Genomic DNA, 27,846 nt, shown 5'->3' with positions numbered 1-27,846 from the left:
TTTTAAGGGCATCATATGTGCACTTGCAACAAAAAGGTTAAGTATGCTGCCTCTTAAGGTACCTCGTTTTGGCTAAATGCATTGTGATGCAAAATGCAAAGCTCAATAAATAATTACTAAATTATTATGCATAATTAAAAGTTGAGTATTATACCAGTTATGTGTAATGCTTATTAGAGTATACCATGGCATTAGCAACATTGTCTCAAGTCTTCTTGAGTTGCCGCCTATATAACATGTTCCTTATCAGACATTTATGAGGAAAGTAGGCAAATAGGCAGCTTTGTTACAGGGATAAAGTCTATATTGACCGTGTCAAACAATATCCCTTTTGTCATGTAAAAAATAACACTACAGTAACAAAAAGGGCACCCTAGGACAAAGACAAACTTGCAACCACATTTACATGCATCTGTCACAGAGAAGTACATCAATGAAACTCGAAGCAATTAAACATCTAAAATTCATCCTGCATTGACATTCAACCCTTCAGAAAAAGTTGGCAAGAACTTAAAATCCAACTGTTATCAAGAGTTATACAAGCAGAAATGTGAAATGCAAAACTAAAAACCCATGCTGGATTGGTTAATAATTCCTCGACAGGAGCCTGGTTAAAGCTACAGTAGTCATCTCTTGAGATTTGCAATTGGTAAACAGACATGCTGAGAACAGAACATTTAGTATTCTGTAAGTTTGAGGGTGAGTTTTGAGGGTTTGGGATGCCAGAAAGAAACTAGGTTACACAACATTTGGTGTAGAAAATAATATTGCACTCAATTCTGCAAGCGCAAAAAATAGAAAATCCAAAAAGTATAGAAGAAAATACAGCACTATACAAATACTAGTAATGTAATAGTTTTAACAGTCATGGGGGGATGGAGATTTTTTTTATCTGCCTAATAGATTCCACATCCTATGCAAATTTTATACACAAATAAAGTGGGATTTTCTGTGTCTATGGTTAAAAAAATAAAATATGTCCACAAGTCCCCAAGTGAATCTCTGCAATTTCATCACTGCTTTTACGTAACGTTTAATGGTGAATAAATCTTAAAACAATAATAACAGACGAATCATTCAAATAATCGTGCAGCGTTCTTGTAACAAACAAAGTGTACAACAATCGTGGAGATATTAGTGGAAAATGTCTACAGACTTTGTGATACAAATTTCTGTCCTCCTAAAAGTTAAAAGTACACATTACTTTCCATATATGACTCAGAAAAAAGCAGAATGCACAATATGCTCATGAATATTGTGTTTGCTTGCTATTAGTCTGAATATCTTTCATAGATGCCATAAACCTCACAAACCCAGTGACTACAGCTCACTGCATCAACCGGGTATGTCCTTCTTCCCTACCGACTACTAGCAATGATACACTAATGTCTGCTGTGCTGGACAAAACAAGAGCACTTAAATCTCACTGTGTCATGATACACGACAAATGGTAAAAAAAAAGAAGCGCACTATCAACATTAACCCAGATTTAGACCTTCCTCCAGCTGTCTCTAGACCACACATGTAGGACCGTGAGCCCATTAACCCGGTTGATCTGCTCTAGAGAGCTAGGGGTTGCTGCTTCTCTTAACTCGAGTGCTTGCAACTCAACCGTTTATTGATGTAAATGAAAACAACACCATGACGTGAGGGGGGTGGGGGGGATGTGGGGTGCATGTGCACAGGTTTTCCTCTATCCCGTAAGGGCAGAACACACTGTTTATATCCGTTAGAGGTGAAAACTTTCCCCACTACATCAGCACACAGAACGACAGCTCTTTACTTATTTTTAGACAAAATTTATTTAAATTATTTATTAAAAGAGATTTTTACTTACTGTGATACATCAATGTCAAATAATAATACCATGGCACTGAATTATCATATTTATATACTATACTATTTACAATAACATTATTTAATTTTTCGAAAGAAGTCTCATGCTCAGCAAGGCTGCATTTCTTTGATCAAAAATACAGTAAAAACAGTAATATTGTGCAATATTCTAACAATTTAAAATAAAAATTTTTTTCTATTTAAATATATTTTAAAATACAATTAATTCCTGCGATGCAAAGCTGAATTTTCAGCATCATTACTCCAGTCTTCAGTGTCACATGATCCTTCAGAAATCATTCTAATATGCTGATTTGCTGGTCAGAGAAACATTTCTGATTATTATTAATTTTTGAAAACTGAATGTTGATTTTTTTTTTTGCAAACCACATTTTTTTCAGAATTCTTTGATGAATAGCAAGTTCAACAGAACAGCATTTGTATGAAATAGAAATCTTTGATTATAAATGTCTTTACTGTCACATCCTTGCTGAATAAAAGCAATACCTTGTTTTGCTGACCCTAAACTTTTGAACAGGAGTGTACATTCTAAGAATACTATCCAATCGTGATCATGAATTACCATGGTATCATGACCCTTAAAAGAAGTAAAATGTACATGTATGGTATCTGATGATAATACTATGGTACTTTGAAATATACAACATTACTGAAATGAATACCATGTTTTTTTTAAATGGTATGCCATGGTACTTTTAAGAATATCATGGTGCACCATGCTAGAGGTCTAAAATACCATGATTGTAATGTGGTACTTTTTTGTAAGTAGTGCAAAAAGTCATGGTATAATACCATGGTACATTTCGTTACATTTTTGTTTGATGAATATTCATAATAAATTAATATTTACATAATGCTTCATGTAAAGTGTATAATACAATGGTACATTTTTGTTAGTGCAGTATAACTTAAAATACAATGTTAAACTATACTACAATGGTGGAAAAAACATGGTATAATAGATATGGTATACACTGAAGATAAAATTTCATAATTTTTCTGTTTCTACATAAATAACAGTAGCTGCAGAGAGTGTCAATATCCCTGTCCATCACTTCTCCAAAGAAAAAAAACCTCAGACAATTCTCTCTGTAAACAAAGTGGGTGGTTTGTTTCCATGTAACTCCAGACAGGAAGCCATCAGAAACGGCATACGACACACAGCGGAGGGGGAAAGACATCACGTCATCGCACACTCACAACATGTCACGCAAGTTAAACAAAACAAAGATCAAGAATTAAGAACCTGCCGTGTGTAGAAATGTTCCGCTATTTACTCTTCCTCATTTGCATGGAGATAAAGAAAAATAAAGAAGCATGAGGACAAAAGACACCTTCCTTTTACACAACTCAGTGTTGATTAAGGAGCTGTTGAGGATCTTCTCTGTCTACTTTCCCCGCACCTTTCATATGCACACTCTTATTTTGTCAGCAAAGCAATTAATTTCCGAAAGGCTTTGATGGTTTGATAACAGGAGGCTGTTGTGCAGAGAAATGAAGGGAGAGGAAACATACAGATAGAGAGAGAGAGGGGGGGTTCAAAAGTATGGATTTTGATGCAGGACACATCTCAGGTACTCAGAAACTGATCTGAAACTTATCTATCTATCTATCTATCTATCTATCTATCTATCTATCTATCTATCTATCTATCCATCTATCTATCTATCTATCTATCTATCTATCTATCTATCATAAATATATGATAACATAAAAATGTGTATGTACATTTATACAGTATATATATATATATATATATATATATATATATATATATATATATATATACTGTATATTTATACATACATTTTATAAATTTTTACATATGTATATATATATATAATATTTCTTTCTATGTATATGTTTTTTTGAAAATGCTTTATTCAATATATAGAAGAAAAAAATATATAATATTTCTTTCTATGTATATGTTGTTTTGTATATGCTTTATATATAAACAGTATTTGTCTACATTTATAAAAACATAACAGTAATTAAAGCAATACATATTCATATGGTTTACTATATAGTGCATTTGATGATACTGTATATAATACTGCATATGAAGAATGTTTAAAATATTAAGGGTATCATATACAGTATATTGCAAATAATCTTTCAGACTATCAAAAAAAAACATTATACATCTTTTATGTTTTTATTGCTATTTTTTGCACCTCTATTTTATTTATTTCTTTGCGAATCCAAACTTTTCTAAAGCTGTGAAGCAAGAAACTTGCATGCTACAAACAGGGTCTTTTTGTGACCCTTCCGCTGCATTCATCTCCGCACCTTCCCTTTCCTGCCTCTGAGCTCTTTGTCCTAAGTCTAATTTGTCTGAATCACTAAAAGCGAGGAGAGGAGGCATACGGCTGCTCAGATCTCCAGGATAATTCTATTGGACGCTTCTAATTAAATCAATGAGGGCTATTATAGCAATTATCCGGCCAAATGGGACTGCATTGTGTCCGCTCGATACATTTAGTAAATTCTGTCAATCTTCTTATCACCAAGATGGCACATGCAGTAACCCCATTTTAATGATGTACCAGAATATGCGCAATGTCTCGCATGTGGTTTCTCTTCCTCATCAAATCAAAGAGATTGTGAGGCTCTTTTGTGCCTCCAGCCCACTCAAACACACACACATTAAAGCACTATCTGGCCATAATTTGTTTTTGTCATGCAGTGACTTCATTTCTCTGCTTGTAATGTGCATTACAATAAATATACATGTATATACATAAGACTGTCCAACAAAATTAGAAGCAAATAAAATAATATAATATATATATACAGTATATATATATATATATTAGGGCTGTCAGTTAAACGCGTTATTAACGGCGTTAACGCAAACCCATATTAACGGCGTTCATTTTTTTATCGCGCGATTAACGGTCTTTTTGGCCTAGCAAACTTTGTAGTTTTTTTTTCACATGCTTTTGCAATAGGACGCGGCATGGACGTTTTGAAAGCGCAAGCGGATCTAGATAGACCGGAAACAAAACAACAGGCACGCCGCACACACTTGTTTGGGCTTGCGAGCCGGATGCGCGAGCGCGAATCTCTCTGCTCGCGCGTGGAATATAATGTGCCGAGCACGAATCTCTCTGCTCGAGTCGCGCGCTCTCAGATACACGCTGCTCTAGTTAGAATTTTCTCTGGGCTCGCTCAGACAATATGTGCCTGCACTTAAAACGTGTTCAGTGCAATCGCGAATCTCTCCTCTTCCCCAGCTAACAATTTTAGGTTATAAGAACGTTTTCATAACGTTCCCATTAAGTTATAAAAACGTTATTTCTGAATGTTATAGGAACGTTCAAAACGTCCAGTTTTGAGTGGATGACGAGCGCGAGACACCGAAATGGATGCCAATAAGATTCTTAATGGAACGTTTACTTTTAAAAAGTTGCCAAATGGTTCCATTGACGAGACCAAAGTGATCTGTGTGTTTTGTCGTTGTGAACTGAGCTATCATCATCGCAGCACGTCCAGTCTGAAATACCACTTGATGATGGCCAAACACACACACACAAACACACACACACACACACACACACACACACAGCTGATGCGAATTCTCCGCCCCCTCGTCAATATCAGGACCTCGTCAGTATTTCTTTCATCCTTTTATTGATGGACAGTGTTACATTGTGTGAGAGATTATTTGCTCCAAGTAAGAATGTTTTAGTGTGAAATTGAACACAATATATGCCAATGTTGTTTTCAATAAAAAACATTTGCACAAAGCAAGCCGATCCACTTTTCCATGTTGATAAGAGCATTAAAATGAGAAAAAATAATGGGACAAAAAGAAATCAAGAGACATTTAGAATAGATAAAAATGTGCGATTAAATGCGATTAATCGCGAGTTAACTATGACATTAATGCGATTAATCGCGATTAAATATTTTAATCGTTTGACAGCACTAATATATATATATATATATATATATATATATATATATATATATATATTTTTTTTTTTTTTTACATTTCCTCACCTCATAGAGAGTAATGACTCCATTAGTTTCATTCGGGGCCTTCCATTGCATGAAGATTTTCTCCTCGTATGGGCCTGTCTGAATGGACTCCATAGGAATGGGGCCAGGAACTAGTGTAGACACACAAACACACATTCAAACATTTAGCATTCTAGTTTAGATTTACAAATGTTGAGTCAACAGTATTGTATCTATATATCAAACACTCTACCATTACATCAACACCTTGATACAAAATGTGATAGTTTTGAGAACAGGGGTGACGTAGGGTGACAGAAATGGCTTCTGTTGCTGGGTAAAAGGTAAAGTGAGGCGAGCAAAGATTGGCTGACTAAAGAAGTAAAACTATGTCAAACACACCTCAGCCGCAATATTCGAAGTGTGAATTGTAACAGCTTTGCTACCCTTCAGTACCGAGAGGTGTTAACAAGTGCTACGAGTACCACTGCGCGCATTTGCGTGTGTCTATTTGCATATTTTGTACGCACGTCCCCTCTGGCACACATTGCAAGTTTTCCAAATATATTCTTGCTAGAACATCATTAACACCCTAAAAACCTGTTTTCAAGATGTCATCATCCATACACAGCTTCATCCTGCTCTCATATGCCAGCATAGCATTTTCAGAGATGCTATGACTTGACAATTTTATAAATCAACACGCAAATGTGCTAATTTGTGCCAGTTTGACAATAGCCCATACATTATGTCAACTTGAGGCTAGTTGTCTTGGTTAGTGTCTTTAACTTGACTGTTAGCGATGACACACTAATGAGTCAGACAGTTCCTGACGGTGTGTGCAAAAAGAGCTAATGACTTAGCTAAAAGGTCGTTTAGTCCAACTTAGCAGCCCTATAGCGCTGTTGTTAGCTTTGCACTTAGTCGTGGTTAATTGGAAGGGCAGATTAAAGAGATGAGCGTAGCAAGGCCGCAACGGGGCGAACGGGAGAGGCGCCTCGGGCACAAACAGATTAGCTGGCGGTCATCTTGAGCGGCAAAGAAAAGAAGTAAAACATCTACTGTTCATGCAGCATTTCATTTACACGGAAACAACACAGAAGCCTACATCTTTGACACTATCATTGCTCAGCAAGCACAGCTATTTCCTCAAGGAAAAACTAATCTAGCTGTACTTTTATTTTGGAAATCTTTTTTATTTCACAAAAGACAAAGTTTCTTCAATCTTATGATGTTTCCCCCTAATCATAATTAAAAGTTAAATAGGCTTTGGCATTTATTCTTCACTGGGAAAAGATTTAAAATACAAATAATTTTACTGTGTGAGTGTTTCAACTGAGATCTGAGAGGATGCATTCATAAAATGTGAAAATCATTCATTTTTATCCAAAAGTTTCCCCATTACTGAATTTTTTTTTAATGTGAATATGAGTTTTAGTTATTTATTGATTGATTTAAAGTCCACTGGTTAGCTTTATTAGCAGAAATAACTTTCCTGAACTAATCACCTGAGAACAACTGCAACAAACATTATGTTGCACTATAAAAAGGATATGAATATAATACAAATTAGAGTGAATTCAGATCAGTAGTCAATGAAAATCTCACTTATGCCGAAAAACAGAAAGTTTCCATTTACCTCATTGAACGGATCTCATCTCATGTAATTTTATCTGTTTAATTATATCGCGACTAAGTTCCTCTTGAAAAGGTAGCGAGGTTGAGACATTTGCCCTCAATAGCTATTACAAGCTGAATAGTCACTGGCATTTATTCTTCAATGGGAAAAGAATTGAGCTAATCAAAGAAAAGGTGAAAAACACTCTCTTACTGAGGTGCTGATCTCAGATATTGTATTGCAAAGTGAGGCCAGTTAAATTATATTTCCAACAATTCTTCAAATAGCTTGATTGGGCACTAGCCATCAAGCATATTAAATCACTGTTACAATTAAATATAATTAGATCCAGTCCTCTGTCCACTGTCTTTTCTACTATATAACCATGCCTGTGCCTGGAATGCTACTTTACATATTAATCCAGCTGATTAGCTTGCCGTGGGGAGACTATGAGTGATGTTTCATTAAGTTTGAGGTGCAAGAAACCATTTTTTCCCATTTTATGCTTGCCCCTCTCAAGATACAAATACCTTTTAAAAGGTTTCATAATAGTCACACGTTCCATTTTGTTTCTGAATCTTACTGATTATTTTCATCTCTTTTCCTGTTTATGCTTGTTTACAGGGTTCGGCGTTGTTGTTGACCTTATAAGGTGAAAATTGTCTGCCGTCCTCATGTTAATTTCACCCTCCTTCAATTATCACCATATAAGGTTACACAGAGAGACAGAACAGCTTCACTATTGATATGTTGCAGCTGTCCGTCAATTTGCTAACACAAAGGACAGTAATTATAGGTTTTCATATGCAAAAATACATAAAAAAGGAAAAACATCAGTGGGGCAGACAAGAGCAGATACTGAATAACCAAAAGAGTTCTATCCATATCAAAACAGACTCATCAGAACATGAAAATGAAAATCTGAAAAAACATGAGATGAGCTTGAATTATACGCAACAACCTAATAATCTAAGGCCTGACAACAGGCTTTATTTCACATGGTTTTATAGCACAGCATTAAAAACAAGCTGGGAGAAATTAACTGTAAATGGAGGTTGAGCGTTTCCCTCTGGGAAATTTTCAAATTAAGCGCTGCAAGCAAACCTTCCCTCCGTATGAGAAACATTGTGTCTTTTCACAGACTGTGAAGCTTTAACATGCTCCACGTTTGGGATTTCCTTTTAACTGCAATACATCAATGGAACAGATGGATTAGAGGAGGATGGCTTTCATCATCTTTGTTTCATATTTGTTGCTTTTCTTTAGGCAGAGCAGGGCAGTACTATGGTCTAACAATTCTGTTTCCATCTGACTTCTATACAAAACAGTAGTGATTCCCAAATACACAATGCAGACAATCTAGTATCTTGTAATACAAACACGTTCACAATGAGCATTAAAACTACTGAGATCTGAGAAGATGCATTATTAAAACATGAAAATCATATCCAATGTTCACAAAAGTATGATAATAATAATAATAAATGTTTCTTGATCATTAGAATGATTTCTGAAGGATTATGTGACAATGAAGACAAGAGTAAATTTTAGATTTTAATAATATTTTTGATTAAATAAATGAGCATTGGTGAGCATACGACAGTTTTTTTAAAACATCAAAAAATCTTACCAACTTCAAACATTTGAATGGTAATGTACACATATGTAAATAATCAAACTAGCTATAGGCAACTAAAACTTACAACTATTCACACTTGACCACAGCCAAAATCTAAACTAAACTAAACTAAAAAAAATAAATGATTCTCTTAGGAATAAATGTTGCCAATTAATCGTTTATTCACACATACAGTATTATAAGCAATTAAACGACCCCAGAAGAAATTGAATCTCCTCCACTAAATACAAAAATACATCCCTGAGATTATAGTTTAATAAAAGGCAAAAGGCTGCTTTTTATTTTAGAATATCTCTAGTGAGATTAGTCTTTTGTTGTCACTAAAAACAGGACTCTTGGTTTTCTTTGTTCTTATCATATATGTTCCAATGCTCTTATAACATAAAGAAATACCGAAAGACAGTTAAAAGCAGTAAGACTCCCTCCCTCTTAGGCTATAAATGAACACAATACGGAATTTGCCGTCTTTTAAATCACTTTTGGCAATCTTTAAAGTTTAGTTTAGCAAACTAAGTTTATTTTTGACCCCCACACAAAAGAAGGATGTTTTGAATGACCACTATTGAAGAGTACTTCCCAAAAGATCACCGCATTTCCATCCCTCCACTTTAAAAAGCTTCAGAATTGCATTCAGCCGAAAAGAACATGTGAGCGCTCCAAGACAAAGACTTGAAAAAGACCCTTCAGTCCTCAAGAACCAGAGGTGAGAGTCATTCATTAAAACATGGATAATTGAAATAATAGGTTGGGATTATTGAACTTTTCCCATTTTCACATTTAAGGATGTGGAAAGTGCTGCGGCATGTTGTGAAACTAACTTGCAAAAAGCTACAACTGTCATCATTATCTATAACAGCGGAGTCTCTGATGCAAAATATTGGCTATATGAAAGGATGTTCTAGCCTGTAATAGCTGTGTTTACTTCACTGTACAAAAAAATATTAACCTCCAGCCTTTCTGTACATGTGCCATTCTCCCAGCGAAGGTTAATACACTTATTATTGTTTTATTCTAATATCTAGTGAGATTAAATGCCAGGAACCAGTGTTAATCATTTATGTACCCAACAAACCTCCATTTAAAATGTTCCTCAAACAACCTTCAAGTAAAAAGATATCAATTCAATAAGAAATAGACAATCAATCTATTTATAATGCTTACAATTATGCCTCTCTTCTGGGACTTTTTCTAATAAGGTTAAACCAGTGTTTTGGTATTAAAAAGCTATGCTATTTAATTTCAAATATAGTTGTTTTGAGAGTTTTGCTGTCAGTATAAATGTACAATGTATATATATATATATATATATATATATATATATATATATAAATGTGAACATGACTCTTTGAACTACTTGAATCTGTAATAATTAAATATAATGACCACTAAACTGTATAATTGTTGTGTCTTGCAATCGATTTCCTACTAGCTGTGTTTCTTTTATGTTTCTCATTGCACTCCATGGTCTCTTTCCTTTCAAAATATAAAATAATTTCCTCTTTAATCAATATTACATTTATTTTACACAATATTTATTTATTTATTTGTATATTTATTGTTAAGTAGCCATGGTAATGTTCAGTCAGGTCTACTTTTATAACTTGTTTTAAATTAAATGAACCATGTGAACCACGCAAACATGATTAGTGCATTTATAATTTGTTTAATTTGTAATTTGGATGTTGTTTGCATATCTGTGAGCTAAAGTTGACAGCAACACAATATTTAATCATTTGTATGCATACTATAAAATACTTATATAATTTTTTCTTAACATTTACAAAAAAGAATATAAGAGTTAAATCAGATTCTGGCGTGAACACCTCAAAACTGCAATGATCTATTCAATTTACAACCGGATGGACAATTTGGCATTTTGTGTTGTCCATCTGCTTAAGGGTGATGGTTTCAGAAATGAAGTCATAAGTGATCATCAGTAATGTGATTACTGTTCAGACACAGTAATTAGCAAAGTAATCTCATTACAAACTGGAAAAGTCATGGTGCAAATTGTAAAGGGTTTGGTGGGTCTGACCCCCCTTTATTAAAGCCTGAATCCCGCAGGAAGTAAAAATATAAAGTTTCACATCTTACAACATCTATCAGATTCCACCATCTTGCTTAATCAAGCTCACCGTCTTCCTCTGTCTGTTTGACGATCTCCTCACTCTCCTTGCTGCCCTCGGGGTTGGCCAGCACCAGGCGTAGTCTGACGGTCACGAAAGGCCTGAGTCCCCTCAGAGTGTAGTGAGAGGAGGTCGGTATCAGCTCCTCAGCGGCAAACTCCTGCTGGTTGAACACATACTGGTACTGGACGGTCAGGTTAAAACTGTGGCAGCGCGTCACCGCATATCCAAAGGTCTCCCACTGTAGGGTCAGCTGACGGGCACGGATGTCCGCAACGTTCACGTTCTGGGGACCGTTGACTGGATCTGTGGGGAGAAACAGGAAGGAAAGGGAAGATCAAAGATCGATTTGAAAGGACATTTTGTTTACAAGGTCATCTTGACATTGAGACAATATACCAGACAATTATCAGAAGATATATTTTTCTTTTTGCTTGTTCCATACTCTACCAACAGCCATGTTGAATGGATAACGTACATTTGCTATGTATTATACGTACATGACATTTCAAACGTTTTGGGGTTGGTAATATTTTTTAGTCTCTTATGCTCATCAAGGCTGTAAGTATTTGATCAAAAATACAGTTAAAACAGTAATATTGTGAAATATTATTACAATTTAAAATAACTTTTTTTAAAATATTATTTTAAATGTGATTTATTTCTCTGATGTCAAAGCTCCATCATTACTCCAGTCTTCAGTGTCACATGATCCTTCATTCTAATATGCTTATTTGGTGCTTAAAAACATTTCTTATTTTATCAATGTTGAAAACAGTTATCCTTAATATATATTTTTTTTTTGTTGTGGAAACCGTGATAGAAGTTGACAGAAGAACATCATTTGTTTGATATATAATTTTGTTTGTGACAGTGAACTTATTAAATATTATCATTGCATGCTTTTCTGAAATACTTGATTCTGACTGGTCAATTATTGCAGTTTGCAGTTAAATATTTCTGCACAAAAAAATAATTTCAACTGAAATCAATATTTCATGTCCAATATTTTAAGTAAGTAGCCATGTGGTTAGTAAGATAATAGACAGTGCAGAGTCATTGTCACAAACAAACCATAATAACTGTCTTTACAGCATTATGTAGGCATATATATATATATATATATATATATATATATATAGCTCAGCATTATTTGGACAAACTGGTCTTTAGATGTTGTCAAAGACTTTGAAAAACAGTTCCAGAGGAGCACCACTTTTATAATAATCAAAATTGCAAGAATTTTGCAAGAATTTTGTAAAACTAAGTATTACAACTATTCTCTGCTGTATATGAGATCCTAGAACAATATATTGAGCACTGAAACAAAAGCCCCTTTCACAAAGAGAATCCGGAAAATACACACATAATGTGTCCCGGGATTTGTCCCGGGATCGTTTGATTTTGGTTCATTCACACTGCCAGAGATTTTCCGGAATCTGTGAGTGCAATCACACACATCCCATAAAGAACACATAAAGATCCCGTAAAGACACGTGACGCGTAACGTATGCGTCGAAAACATGTTGTAGTACAACAGCGGAAGGGTTTGCATTGCTTTAAACAACATGGCAGCTGATCAGGCATTAGTTGTTGATGTTCAAACTTCAAAGTTCTGTTCTGTACAAGATTTTTCGTGGTCAAATCACAACTTTTTTTTCGACTATGACTTCTTTTCAACATGTTAATTCGATAAGCTGTCAATACGTTGTGCGTCAAGTTCCCTTACAGAATTGGTCCTGGCTTTTGTTCACACCGGGCGCATTCCGGGACTGATCCCGGCAATGTTACTAGGTCCCATCCCGGCATCAATCCCGGGATGTGTTAGCGTTCACACAGAAGGCACTCTAGCAATTTTACGACAATTTCCCGGGATCAACGGGCTGTGTGAAAGTGGCTAAACTGTATCAGAGACTCGCCAGTGGATCCAGTGGGCTTGTTGGACGAAATCTCTCACACTAAATCCTCTAGATTAGAAGAAAAGCATAAAAGAGGCAGGCGACTGGATTCTGACTTTGGCCTTGGACGAATCTTAAGGGAGCCGAATGTGAAAGGGAGTTTTAACGTCTTACGATAGTTTACATGGCTGTTCTCTTAGGGCGCTTTCATTCTCAAAGTTCTTAGAGTTCCCGTGTGCAGAGCAATATGAGAACTGTGTCACGTCTAGGGCAGACATCAGCGTTTTTCAGCTTCAATGGCTCACTCAGTGGTTTCTACACATGGGAGGCTTAGACTTACAAAGTTTGAACTGAATAGTGTTCAGTTGCATTGTGTTCAAGATCAAGCAAACCAGACAGATTGGTAGGAAAGTCAAAAAAAAGGAAAAGATCCATAACTGCTTTGTTGTCTGTACCTAATAATAAACAGGAAGCCAAAGCCTCATTTTTAGGTGTTCTGTGGTACATTTGCACTGTTGCTTAACTCTTTGGCTTAATCTTAGCAGAGCAAATTACAGAAAAACAACAACAAATGACCCAAAACCCCAAATCCTTTGTTCCTGAAGGCCAGATTACAGCTAATCTATTAATCAGAGTTGGTTCTTATCTAAAGGTGTCATCTAAGCAGATTTGAGACTGTAAATCCTACGTGGCTAAGCCTCACTAGAATGGCTATAAATGCAGAGACATATGTCTGATCGAGCAATGTTTAGGCTCTCGGCCAGCAAGGGTCCATCCCCAACATGTAGCCCCCCGTCGAGGGGAGGTGTTGGAGAGGTAGGGGATTTGCCTGGTGGACAGGTGCAGGGTAACAGTATCACCATTAATCTGACAGAAAGAGGTGAATGTCTGAGAGCATTAGCAACACGCTAATGCTCGGCTGCGGGGTACGCCGTGGTGCCATAGGTGGGCTTTTGGAGCCTGGATGAGGGCTGGTGTAGTTTAGCAAGGGGAGATGCTGATGGATGGCGAGCGTATAGGGTCATTAATCGCAGACGTTGGGGAGAATTGCATAAGAGAAATCAATCTTCAGTACTGCTGCTGCGCTGCTTTGGAGCGATCTCTTCAGACCCAAACGCCCTGCAACATTTATCACACCTCCACCATCCCTCTTGCTCTCTCTGGAACAGGAGAGGAAACTGCAAGCAATAAACATATCAATAGGTGTCCACCATACCCAGATGCGTGGGCTTTTTAAACTGAGATATTCAGATGAGGGAAAAACAGACGCAGGGAATGAACAACAGCACAAAAACAACAACTGTGAAAATGAAATAAAACAAAATGCGTCTCATTCGCCATAATGAAATTATATATCGGCCAAAAGCCACTCTGCTTTCTAGATATCAGCATAGAGCATTGAAAACGACATGGACCCATTTTAATTTTTCTAAATAAAAGCATTTTAACGATTATTTGCTGTATGAAACGATTGGAAAAACATCAGTAAAAAATATACATATAAAAAATAAAACTATTTATATGATAAAAAAATTAACAATCATGTACTTAATAATTTAAAAATTAATTAATACCCATTTATAAATAATTTTTAGATTAATTAAATAAAAATTAAAAATACTAAATTATAACAATAGATATTATAACAGGTTTACATGCATCAAAAGGTCAAAAAACACTTTCATTTTCTCATAGTATGCATTGCACATCACCACATTTTTCAATTATTCTCAAACAACTCATTGGATGAATTAGTCTCTCTAAATCCCTCCTTTCTGCGAGCTACTCTACTCTGATTGGCCAGACGGCCCAGTCTGTTGTGATTGGTAGATTCCTAAAGCTCAGTGATTGTACACATCTTTAAGACAATAACGAAGACGTAGATTTTACCATATCAATCCGAGCAGGAGTCAGATGATGAAACATTGGAAGAACTATCAATAACAGCGCATACGTTAGCCCATGGACTAACGTGAATGACTAATGTAGCATTAAAGTTTGCAAAACAAATCTTGCTACATCCTTTATCTTTATTCAGAGTAGTGAGAACGACAGATAATCTGCATTAATAGACACAGCTTTAGGTAATAGAGGCCCACAGCTGATTAACATTAACTATTTTGGTAAGACAGTAATAACGTGAGTTAGCCGGTTAGTCGGAAACTTAAACAACATAAAAAACAAAACGACATATTTTGAACACCTGGTAGAAAATATTTACATCAATAATTATTCATACTTACGGATTGTGAAGTAGCAAGCTGGTCCATATAAACTTGGTACTGACCCATCTTTCAAGAACAAGCGTTTTGCGAATCCCGCATTGATCTCCGAGATTAGGGAAGCAGTCGTCAGTAAAATTACGTGTTTGAGGGCGGGTCAAGTTGTTCGCGGGCAGACAACGTACAACATAGGCAGGCATTATGCAAATGTCTTATAGCAACATAGAACCATAACCCAGTGGGATTAGAATTATAGACGACTCTTTCTTTTAAGAGACAGTAACTTTATTTAGCGTGCACTTTTGACTATTTAAAGCGTTTACATTCGCAAACAGCTATATTACACACTGCATGAAAGGGAATATTCGAAAAACCATAATAGGGGCACTGTAATTACTATTACTCAGTACTTAAATGTATAATTACACTGTAACAGGGACACATTAATATAAAATGTAACCAACAATAAAAACCAGCAGGCCAACAGATTCATTCGTACAGTACTAAAGAGTCTGTGCTTTTCTTGAGTGAAAATGTTCAGATATTTGTTCAAGGTTGCACTTTGCCTTCAAAACTCACTAACCTTCACTCACAATGGTCATTTGTAGGCCAAAGTGGCACCATCGGTTACATGAAAACATGACCAACCTTCAAAAACATTTCCAACCAATCGAAGAAAAAACATCTTCAAAGGTTAAAAGACAGTGTAGGACACAAAATACTGTATATAAGCTTTGCTCCAAAACCAGTGAGCTGCTATGCTGTATATTGCCATATACTTCTGTCTTGATATAAACAAAGAAAAGATATCAGTCATAAAGGTGCAATTCAAGATAATCTCAATAAAACATGACTAATAATGAAACTGATCCCACACATGATGCCTTAAAATGCAGTCTTGGTAGGCATCTCACAAAGTTTTGGAACAAAGCTATAGTCATTGTGTTCACAGCACATAACACAATTAAGGAATATTGGATGTGGACAGGAAGTACGCATTGTGTTCCGTTAATGCATTTATAGTATTTGATATCCAAAGTCTCCTGAAGACTCGACTCACCCCATGCAGTGACACGTCTCAAATCAATTAGATTAACACTGGGAACAGATGTTGGGTCGTTTCTCTCCAGAGTGTTTTTTAATTACTGTCTGTTTTTTGGTGGATGCAGTAAACAATAGTTAGCATTTAGCTCTGGATGTAACTTTAAAACTTCTCTCTTAATTAGGTGATGCGTAAAGCAAAACCGTTGTACTTTGCGCAGCGTGAAGTGAGAGTTTGTGAATCACGCTGGGACTTGCCGTTTATGTCGGATTACACTTACAGCTGCAGAAGTTGACTTCATATAGAGGAATTCCTCATACATGTCCAGCATAAGCAGTTTTCATATTCACTACAGCATTGAGTACTAAAACACAAAGCAAAGTTCTGCTATACTGTGCTACTGCATTTTAGCCAAGGGCATGCTGAAGGATCGAGTGTCACTGTGTGGCAAAGTTGAACTTTTTAAACTGTGTTATATAAAGAGGAAAACTCGATTTTCATGAGGATACCAGAAAGGATGCTTCTTTAAAGTGCTGCGTTGCAATTTCACCACTTCAGTACGTTCAGTGTGTGGATGTAGGAAAGAAGGGTCATTTAAAGGGATAGTTCACCAAAAATTCTAATTTTGCCATCATTCACTCAACCTTTTGTGTTCCACAGTAGAAATAAATGAATACATCATTCATCATTTTTGGGTAAGCTATTCCTTCAAGCGGCAGCAGCTGGCAACATCAACAAGAGTTTCAAAGGCAACAAAATACATTTGGTTTGAAGACGTTGCGATTTCACACTGATGATCTTGAGGGTAAAAAAGTGGAAGGGAAACAGGGGATTTGGAGAGATAGACTCGGCAGATCAAAAGGAATATACTCTCTGTGAGGCCGACACTGCCGTCTGTCTGGTTGTCCCTTTGTGGGTTTGCTGTTGTTGTGGTTTATCCTTACGTACACAATAACCTCCAACAGCCAACTATACTGTCTATTTCATAGTGCTTGACATTCATCTAAACAAATAAACCTTTGACTACATCAGTTTCCCTTTCCCTTTTATACCTACCTTAAATATATGACAGCACCGTGGTAGTACTGGACATGTTCCATAGCAATACAAGTGTTTTTTTTTCTGAATATGTATCATAATGATACTATGGTAATACCATGGTATATACTAGTATTCAATAGTTTGGAGTCAGTAAAATTAGTGTTTGAAAGAAATGAATGCTTATTCAACAAGGTCACTTTTAACTGATTAAAAATTACAGTAAACCATTTACAATGTTTAAAAAAATTCCTATTTTAAATGAATGCTGTTCTTTCGATCTTTCTATTAATCAAAGAACCCAGAATTTTTTTATCACAGTTTCCACAAAAAAGATTAAGCAGCACAACTGTTTTCAACATTGATAATAATAAAAAATGTTTATTAACTAGCAAATCAGCATATTAGAATGACTTCTGAAGGATCATGTGACACTGAAGATTGGAATAAATTACATTTTTAAAAGTACTAAAATAGAAAACAGTTATTTTAAATTGTAAAGATATTGCATAATTTTACCTTTTTACTGTATTTTTGATTAAATAAATGTAGCCTTAATGAGCAAAAGAAACTTGTTTAAAAAAACATTGTACTTACTCCAAACATTCCAGCAGTGTTATTGGTTTATACTTATATATTGGTATATGAATATGGTCATCATTCAGTAGCATGCTATATATCAAAATAGAATGGTATTATCATCAGGTACCATCAGGAATCACATTTTTAAAAAGTTCTCTCTTGCTTATCTTTGTTCTTTCCTTCAATATCTATAAGAATGAAATGATCTAGCTCTTCATATCCCTAAATAACTGAGATTGCTTTGTCAACAAAACTATTCATTGACAGAAAGGTAAACAAATCCAAACTGAAAGCTGACTACAAAGACAGAGTGATGAAGAAAATGCTCAATCTGCCACAACTGAAAGATGTTGAGAACAGCAATTGGTCTGAAAGTGGAGAAGCAGCCTTTCCATTGTCCAAAAATATAATAATTTTTTATCATATCTTATTAATTAATTCACCTTTTTTACAGAGAGCAACTACAACAAGACAATGTGGAGTAAGGTGACATACTCTATTGTTCTCAGGTTACCCCTTGTCAATGGGAACTGAAGTGTTAAGAGGAGGTTGGATGGATTATCTAATTTTACACACTTAATATTTCAGATGACCCAACTTGATATCACTGTCATCTGATCTGAGGACAGTGTTGAGGCCTGTATTTCAGATGTTTAATTGCTGATTGCAGATGCGAGTATAATTTCCCACAATTGCAGAAAACAGCCATTTTAACTTTCATCCACAGGTACTCGTGGTCATTAATGGGTTAAAAATGGACAAGAAGCAGAGAGATACATTGCTTCAATAAAAATAAACAAAACAAAAAAAAGGAAGAATATCTGTACAGAAAAAAGCACAAAAAAAAAACAATACCCACAGAGGGGTTATAAAACGAAAAGCCATAAGACACCCTCACACAAATCATTCCCAAAAGATGACTCCAAGTCTGTCTTGTTATTGTTCAGCCTTCAACTGGTTGCTGGACGGGGAAAAAAGCAATCACCCTTCCCTCTTCCCAAGTCAATCATAAGCTCCAGGATTCCAATCATTTAAACCTTCCAAGATCAAAACAGTGTGAACTGCCTTTCTCTCCACTTCCTGGCGTAATGACTTCATGCAACGAGGATCATGATATATCAAACGGCGGGCGGCGAGGAGGAGAGCAGATCGGTGGGAGTTGGGATAAGAGTGGAGGGGAAAAGTGCTTATATTCATGAACTCCGCGGGAGGTTTCAGGACATTACGGAAAGAATGGGAGTGCTTGTAAGCAATCTGTTGTAGAAGGGGGGCGATGCAGGGCAATTGTGAAGAGACTTGGAGAGCTTTTGAATCAGAAAAGGTTGGATCAGGCATCAAAAAAGACATACGAGAGCTTTGTGTGGTGGTCGCTGGTGTCTTTTTGTCTGTATTGCTGGGGTGTGAACAGAGTTTAACTAACATTTAGAACTCTAATTCTACAGACCAAGAAAGCAAACAATCACATTCTGAACCCACAAAGCAATTGTGCATATTTGAGCATGCAATTTGATTGTCATATAAAACAAAATTGAGCTTTTTCTATAAACAGAGGTGATTGCTCCTTTGCTTTTTGTTCACAGTTGAAGTGCTTTCTGCCCTTGGCTTGATGAAAAACCAAGAAAAACATCAACTTAAATTACTACAAGAAAAATGTGATAGCTGTTTCCTGCAGAAAAAAATAATTAAGCCAATCACAAGCATATACAGTATCGACCCACTGTAATGCAAAGATGAGAATACATCCAAACTATCACATTATTCAACCCATTTTCATGCATATTCAATGTCACACTATTTAATTCAATCATCACATAATGATTGCTTTCTCTTAACTGCAGACAGACATTATAAACAGCATAAAAATATTAATGCACATGTGTGCATAATTTTCTCAATAGCCCCTTTCACACAGCAATCCTGGTAAATTGCCGTTAAATTGGTAGAATTACTTTACCGGTAAATACACAAATATGCTGTTCACATAAGCAACGCCTTTCTGGCTTTTTACCGATAAGAGACCATTCACGATAAATTCTGTGATGTCAATCATCGGAAGTGACATTTAAACTCTGCGTTGTGGTCTTCATCTGCCCACATGAGAAGAAGCGCTTTAGTTTCACTACCTGCTCAATTTGACAACATTTATTGACGTCTAAGTGAAAGGCATAAAGGGATGATCAATCAGAATGCGTTTTTGCTCTTAAAAACATGAACAGCGCATAATAGTATCCATACAACATGTTGAACAAGACGTGGGGTAACGGTCAATGATGATCATCTTGCACGCATTTACTTTTATTTACATATATACATTCATCAACTTGCACATCAGTTGTGGTAAACGGATGCTCAGGCATGTTCGCTTGACTTGCGAGAACCAATGAAATTCATTGACTACAATCAGAGGGCATCTTTAGAACAAAACAGTTCCATAGCTGTATTTATTTCAGTTCAGTGTTGGCCTGAAAAACTAAGGAATTTGTGCATAAAAGTGCTGATTTTGTCATTTCAGCAAACATCTTATTAGTTCTCTTACGAGAGGTTCTCTCGTATTGCGTAAGTTTAGCTTACGCTACAGGAAAGATTCATCTTCTCGAGATACTGAAGCCAAAAAATTATCCTTAATTTTGTATTCCTTGTCAACGCAGTGCAGCAGCTAGCAGACCTAGAGCAGGCCATCTCGCGTGCTCATTGCCCGCGCACACGCGCTCACGCTTACAGGAAGATTTCCCGCCCGGAGCGCTGCTCGCGCGTCAAAAAATGACAAAAGACTGTTCCCCATCCCTTATGATTGGGACATCTCACATAAATCAGCCGGTTTCGGCTTTTCAGCGAGCAGCCATTGCCCAGAACCGAGAGCGCGCGCACCGCGCTTTCGGCTCCGGTTCAGTTTCACAAGCCCGCAAATGACGGGGGTCTGAACCTGGAGGCCATTCGCCCCCTAGTGGCTCACATAGCTGCGTGGGAAACTATCCCAGGGATTTCAGAATGGGTGTTGAGCACAATAAAGCAGGGCTATACACTTCAATTCATTCGCCGTCCCCCGCGCTTTCAAGCCCGGACCGCGACGATAGTGAATGCGGAAGTAGCACACCTACCTCACGCAGAAATAGCAAAGCTGCTGTGCAAAGGGGCTATAGGAAAGGTACCGCCTTCTCTGAGCGAGTCAGGCTTTTACAGCCGATATTTTCTCGTACCCAAGAAGGACGGAGCCTTCAGACCTATCCTAGATCTGAGACATTTGAACTAAGTGCTTGCGAAAAGACCGTTCAAAATGCTTACGACCAGGAAAATCCTCGCGCACGTTCGCCCGAGGGACTGGTTTATTTCTCTAGATCTGAAGGATGCCTATTTTCAGATTCAGATAGTACCCCGTCACAGGCAATTTTTGAGATTCGCCTTCGACGGTCAGGTATATCATTACACCGTCCTGCCGTTCGGCCTGTCCCTGGCACCCTGTACATTTACAAAGTGCATGGACGCGGCGCTCGCCCCCCTGAGAAGTCAGGGGCTGCGAATAATGAACTATCTGGACGATTGGCTGATATTGGCACAGTCAGAGACAGAACTGCTATCTCACAGAACAGTGCTTCTCAGTCATCTGGAAAGCTTGGGTCTCACGGTCAACTGGACCAAGAGCTCATTACTGCCCAGCCGGTCAATTTCCTTTTTAGGAATAGCACTGGACTCGGTGACCATGACGGCTCGTTTATCGACACAGCGCGCGCGCCGTGTTCACCACCTAGCCGCATCTTTCCAGAAGGGCAGCTTTCTCCCTTTGAAAACATTTCAAAGCGGTGCTCCAGCTGGGCCTACTGTAAACGGTGCTCCAGCTGGGCCTAAGTGCTTCCTCCCGTTCATACAGGACCAGCATGTTCTTGTCCGCTCGGACAACATGTCTGTGGTATCCTATGTAAACCGTCAGGGCGGTGTCAGATCCAGAAATCTCTGCAATCTGACGGAACGCCTCCTTATTTGGTCTCAGATGCACCTGCGCTCGCTGAGGGCGGCGCATGTGCCTGGCCATTTGAACCACGGCCCAGACAAACTGTCCAGGGACAATGTTCCCCCAGGGGAATGGTCCCTGCACCCCAAACGGTCCAGAAACTGTGGCGCCTCTTCGGCAGAGCGGAAGTCGACCTATTTGCATCAAAAGACAACGCTCAATGCCCGACGGTCTGTCCGAAGGACGAGGACGCGCTGGCCCAGGTTTGGCCCAGCCTCCCGCTATATGCTTTCCCTCCGGTCTCTCTGTTGCCACAGGTGATCAAGAGAATCAGGGAAACGCGCAACTCGGTGCTCCTCATAGCCCCGCGTTGGGAGAATCAGATTTGGTTCCTGGAACTGGGCTGTCACATACAGCTCCGTGGCCGAATCCGGTGAGGGCAGATCTCCTCTCTCAGGCTCGCGGCACGATCTGGCATCCCAATCCAGAGCGCTGGTCTCTGCATGCATGGTTGATCAACGGGTACTCGTTGCCCTGCCAGAAGGAGTGATGAACACGATCACGCAGTCTAGAGCCCCTTCCACGAGAAGGCTCTACGCGTCTAAATGGTCGGTTTTCTCTGGATGGTGCACCGACAGAGGTCTGGACCCGCGGACATGCGGGGTGGCGCATCTGCTCACCTTCCTACAAGAGCTGTTGGATAAGGGAAGGTCCCCATCCACGCTCAATGTATACGTGGCGGCGGTGGCAGCGTTCGCAGAATCGACGCACGGCCAGTCATTGGGAAGACACGACCATCCGCTTCCTTAGAGGAGCTAGAAGGATGAATCCGCCGCGCCCCCCGTCGGTTCCCATGTGGGATCTTTCATTGGTCCTCGAGGCCCTGAAAGCTTTTCCATTTGAACCACTAGACACCGTGGGGTTGAAATATCTATCACTGAAAACCGTCTTTCTGACTGCACTGTCGTCAGTAAAACGTGTAGGGGACCTGCATGTGCTGTCTGTCAGCGCGTCGTGTCTTGAGTTCGGACCGAATGACTCTAAAGTCATCCTCAGACCTAGACATGGCTATGTCCCTAAAGTGATGGGCACTCCATTCAGAGCGCAAGTTATTTCATTGTCAGCTCTCCCAGCATCTGACAGCGAAGGTGATGTGAATCTCCTCTGCCCTGTCAGAGCGCTGAGGTTTTACATTACACGCTCCGCCTCCTTCAGGCGTTCGGAACAGCTTTTTGTTTCGTTTGGTGGGCGCACCAAGGGTCTCGCCTCCTTGAAACAGAGCCTGTCCAGATGGATAGTAGACGCTATAGCGGCCGCTTACGCGTCAAAAGGTCTGCAATGCCCTCTGGGCATCAGGGCTCATTCCACGAGAGGCGTGGCCTCTTCGTGGGCATGGTCCAGTGGAATTTCTATCCATGACATATGTGTAGCGGCGGGCTGGAGCTCCCCGTCAACCTTTGTCAGGTTTTATAACCTAGAAGTTCCTGCCTTGCAGGCTAAACTGTTGTCAGTCTGAAGGAGAGGTGTATTCTGCCCAGATCTCCTGCTCAGATCACTCTCATATGACGCAGCTCTCCTGGTTGAGCTGCACTAAGAAGGGTATGTGCCATGTGCCTATACAGACCGGCGCGCTGCTCTGTATTACCTGTGTGCTTATGTACAAGTGATGGCCCGCGTGGCTGGCCACCTTAATTTTTCCACTTATGGGGTTCCCCTGAAAGCTCGGGGTCTCATGTGGATGCTTGGCGCGCACGGCGTTGACAAAGTGTTCCCGTAGCGTAAGCTAAACTTACGCAATACGAGAGAACCTCTCGTAAGAGAACGATACTCGGTTACTAACGTAACCTCGGTTCTCTCTAGAGAGGGAACGAGTATTGCGTAACCGGCCGTGCTCGCGCCACGAGCGACTTCGCTTCAGTCGACGAAAACCAGCGAAGTCAGCCTACAGCCCCTAGTGTTATACGCTAAGCCACGCCCATTCTGGCGGGCTGTGACGTTATGAAGGCGCGGGCGCCCTTCATTGGGCGTGACGTCACGCCGGGCTCACTGGTAGGCTGCAGCAGTTGCCCGCAGGGCAGCCAATGAGCACGCGAGATGGCCTGCTCTAGGTCTGCTAGCTGCTGCACTGCGTTGACAAGGAATACAAAATTAAGGATAATTTTTGGCTTCAGTATCTCGAGAAGATGAATCTTTCCCGTAGCGTAAGCTAAACTTACGCAATACTCGTTCCCTCTCTAGAGAGAACCGAGGTTACGTTAGTAACCGAGTATCGTTATTATTTAACAAAGACTTCAGCTGGGTGTGCAAGGGTGCTAGTTAAAATGCTTATTCCAAATGAAGAAGAAGATGAGGTAATTCCAATATAGAGGTTGTGTGTATCACACTTTTTCAACATTTTATCACAATGGTGATAAAATACACAATGGTGATGAACGTAATGACAAACAGCTGTGATGATCCATGAGTGTCCATGGAAACTGATGAGTGGAGGGAAACTTGATCAAAGGTAACAGGTCACTGAACAATAGAACTCCATGAAAGTGAAAGTAACTGAACAAAAACGTGACACTAGTATGAAGTTACATTATATAAATTTTAATTGGCCGCTCAAAGGCTGAAAAAGGTTACAATATTGCTATTCCCCTCCTATCGAGAGAGAAAGACCTTTCTGTCTCAGATGACCTTGACTGGAAAAGGCCAAGGAGCACATTGCTATGTGTGAATTATGAAGTCACTCTGAGCAGCCTGAGTCTCAAAGGACCCAAATGCCTCAGTAGACAGTAGATCTGTGATATTAACTCAAAGCTCTAAAAAAGTAATAAAAAACAATTGTAAATAATGATTGCATCAATATAGCAGTATATTTGTTTCAATCCACAAATTTGTGGGGGGAAAAAACTCAGGGTTTTCAGAATTGCAGCTCAATTTTTCTTATGATTAATTAAAAGTAAAATTGTTGAATAAAGTGCAATGAACATAAACTACAGCAGACTCGAGTATTTGGACACTTGCAGGTCAAATGTCTGAATGCCATTACATTAAATGCAACAAAAAGATTTAGAACGGTGTAGTCTGATTCATGAAAAAATTACTCTTTTTTTGTTATCATTTAATACTTCGAACCTCAAATTCAAAAGTATGCTTATGCTAATTAAATATATATATATATACACCACTTGGTTTGCTTTTTGTATTTTGATTCAATAAAGCCTGCACACTATCAATGATGAAAAAGACAAAAATGGCGAGATAAAACCACTGCTTCAATGGCAAACGTTTTGATCATACGTGACCCTTCTCAATGCCAAGTTGACCAGTATATATCTTTTTTATTTACAAGTATATATTTAATGCAATGACATTTAAACTTTTGTAAGTGTCCAAATCTTTTTGGAGCGACTGTAAGTTGTAACTTATATCACTTTGATTTTATTCAAAACATTAGAAGGCAAAAAAAGGTTTTCATGCTGAAGTGGGTTAAAACAGTTCACAGTGCATGCAGCATTAATAATCACATTATACGGTCTTTAAATGTTTTACAAACCAACAACAAATGTAATTGAATTTCCACTGCATTCTATTTATACCAGTCTGCTGTGAAGGAAACTTTCAAATTTTTTTCTCTCTGTCATTTTAGGACACACTTTAATGGTTGTGCCCAACGCCGTGTATTTGGGAGCCTGAATGAGGGGGGCAGCTCCACCTGTCAGCCGCCTCTGGTCAGCACGCTATCTGCAGCCATGCACGTCAAGATGGGTGACAGCTCCAAAGGGAACTAAAGAAGAGGGCTGTGCTCTCTTTTCCCCTCCGACTTTCTTCACATTGTTTTCCTGCTCTCCAGTCAAACAGCTCTTCAACCAGCCATTCCCCTCAAGATAAGCCCCCCATCTAGCATCTCTCTCATTCATTTGGGAGAACTAACTCTCTAATCCCTGCACAGATCTGTTGATCTTTAAACAAAAGGTTGGTTCATGCAAAAGCAAGCACATGAACAAAATGCACCATTAAAATGAAAGTGAACACAAGCCGTTGTGCCTTACGAAAGTCGTCCTCTGTGAATACATTTCACTTTTCTAGACAAAAAAATCTGACAGTGTAGTAAAACACTTCACTTGCAGCCCCCCATGCTGCACCGCGCTCGTTCACGTCTCTCTTTTAACTCTCCTTCCAGTTCTTTCATCAAACTGAGATGATTACGTTTAGGATAGGTTGCCTGGAAACAATTTACAGAAGAGCTGACAATTAAATCATTGTTACTCTTTTAATGTGCAGCGTTGAACGTACCACCCGAGTCTGCCTGGGCTGGTTATTAATGATTCCTCATTTTTTGCATGCTGAGAATCTGACATTGTCATTGGCAGCTTATGTACCTGCTCCCTGACGCAAAAAAACCCACAGCGCATCTGGTTGACGGGTCCAAATATAGTCATGCAGAGTAGAATGGAAGACAGATATAAAGAAAGAAATACTAAAAATGTTACCTTATCAATGTGGATGAAACCAAATGTATCATTCACTGCTAACCGACATCCTAAGTTTGTGATTTCATGGCTGATATAGTGATTAAATATGGCATCTGACAGTCATTTAATTTTTAACTGCATACATAACATTTTTAACAGTGGTGTTAGCTAAGGTGAGTATCACGATTATGTTTCAAATGTGTAATTAGGGATTTGAAAGAAGGATTAAAAGCAAAACAGCAAAAAATATTTGCTACAAATGTTGATTTAAAAAAAAATCTCAAGAATTCAGTCTATTATGTAATATTTTGTTCACTATTTTTCACAGCTATAATGTAATTTAATTCGTTCCAAAAATACACATCTGCTTGAAAATGATGGTTTATTGTGCAAAAACATCACTGATTAATTTGACTCGTTTTTGATTAATTATTGTTTCTAACTAATTTTAAGACCATAACAAATCATTTTGGCAAACTTAGCCAGCTATCTGTATTAGCCAACTAATTATCTTGTTGACACATCAAAATAATTGAAAACAACAATGTAGAATAAATCACAGAAAATAAAACTTTAAAAAAAAAAATTTTAGGTCAATGTACAAGTTCAATGACAACGCACTTTTCAATGGCAATGCAGGTCACCAAAATATTGCTGTTTTCACTGCATTTTTTATCAAATAAATGCAGCCTTGGTGAGCATATGAGACTTTGAAAAACATTGCAAAATCTTACTGACCCAAAACTTCTGAACAGTGTAGATCTAGAGAACAGTGTGGAACTATATAGAGGCTGAAATTTCCACACTAATTTGGGAAGAGAAATGCTGCAAACAAGCTCATTTTAAAGCAGCTGATAATGACCCCAAGATTACTGAAAGCCTTCATCTGACAAGAAAAGTTGCATTATTCATGGCCAAGTAATTAATGCCACCCTCTTCTTCTTCCTTTTCTCTCTCTCTCTCTCCAATTTCTCTCCAAATTCTATGTTCATTGGTCCATCAAAATGGAAAGATGGCCTAAGGCCAGGCCTACAAGTAAACACGACTCCAGTCTCGAAAAACATCTGGTTGTCAGAGAGGCGAATGTGAACGCGGTGTTGTACGTCTGAATCACAGTAGGATACAACCTAGAGCTACATCACAAAGTCTGCTTCTCCTGTAGATAAGGGGGTCCTATGGGGGCTATTTTTAGTATCGGAACTCATAATCATGAGAAGTTCATTAAACGTCACCCAAAGCCAAACACAGCCTCCGTATGTTGGTGCCCAGAGGGCGCTACTCTTCCAACAAGCAACCGCCTCGTCCCCTCTCTATAAGATCTTCAAATTAATTAAGAAAAGTACATTTTCCTCTTCATTACTGAAACAGTAGCTGCATTTCCAAATCATTTGAAATTCATTTATTTCCTTCTCTCTAGAGCAGTCTTGTGTGAGACTGAGATTTCTGTGG

The 27,846-nt window shown here is 38.3% G+C and overlaps 1 protein-coding gene across 7 annotated transcripts in view; it reads right to left on the bottom strand.

Annotated features, from left to right (window-relative positions):
- The window catches only part of ptprt (protein tyrosine phosphatase receptor type T), a 316,287-nt gene that overhangs the window by 106,894 nt on the left and 181,547 nt on the right, over positions 1-27,846 (bottom strand). For all 7 annotated transcript variants that reach the window (XM_077197876.1, XM_077197874.1, XM_077197875.1 and 4 more), the window contains exons 8-9: positions 11,216-11,512; positions 5,866-5,975 (exon numbers count right to left, since the gene is read on the bottom strand). In XM_077197876.1, the coding sequence (XP_077053991.1) occupies positions 5,866-5,975; positions 11,216-11,512 (407 nt within the window). The remainder of the gene's footprint in view (positions 1-5,865; positions 5,976-11,215; positions 11,513-27,846) is intronic.

Source organism: Siphateles boraxobius, unplaced genomic scaffold, assembly GCF_051911475.1.
Source record: "Siphateles boraxobius isolate OS27281-9 unplaced genomic scaffold, OSU_SipBor_1 41, whole genome shotgun sequence".
Classification (NCBI taxonomy): Eukaryota; Metazoa; Chordata; class Actinopteri; order Cypriniformes; family Leuciscidae; genus Siphateles; species Siphateles boraxobius.
The sequence above is the reverse complement of the archived record's forward strand: the minus strand, read 5'-3'. Positions and strand labels throughout refer to the sequence as shown.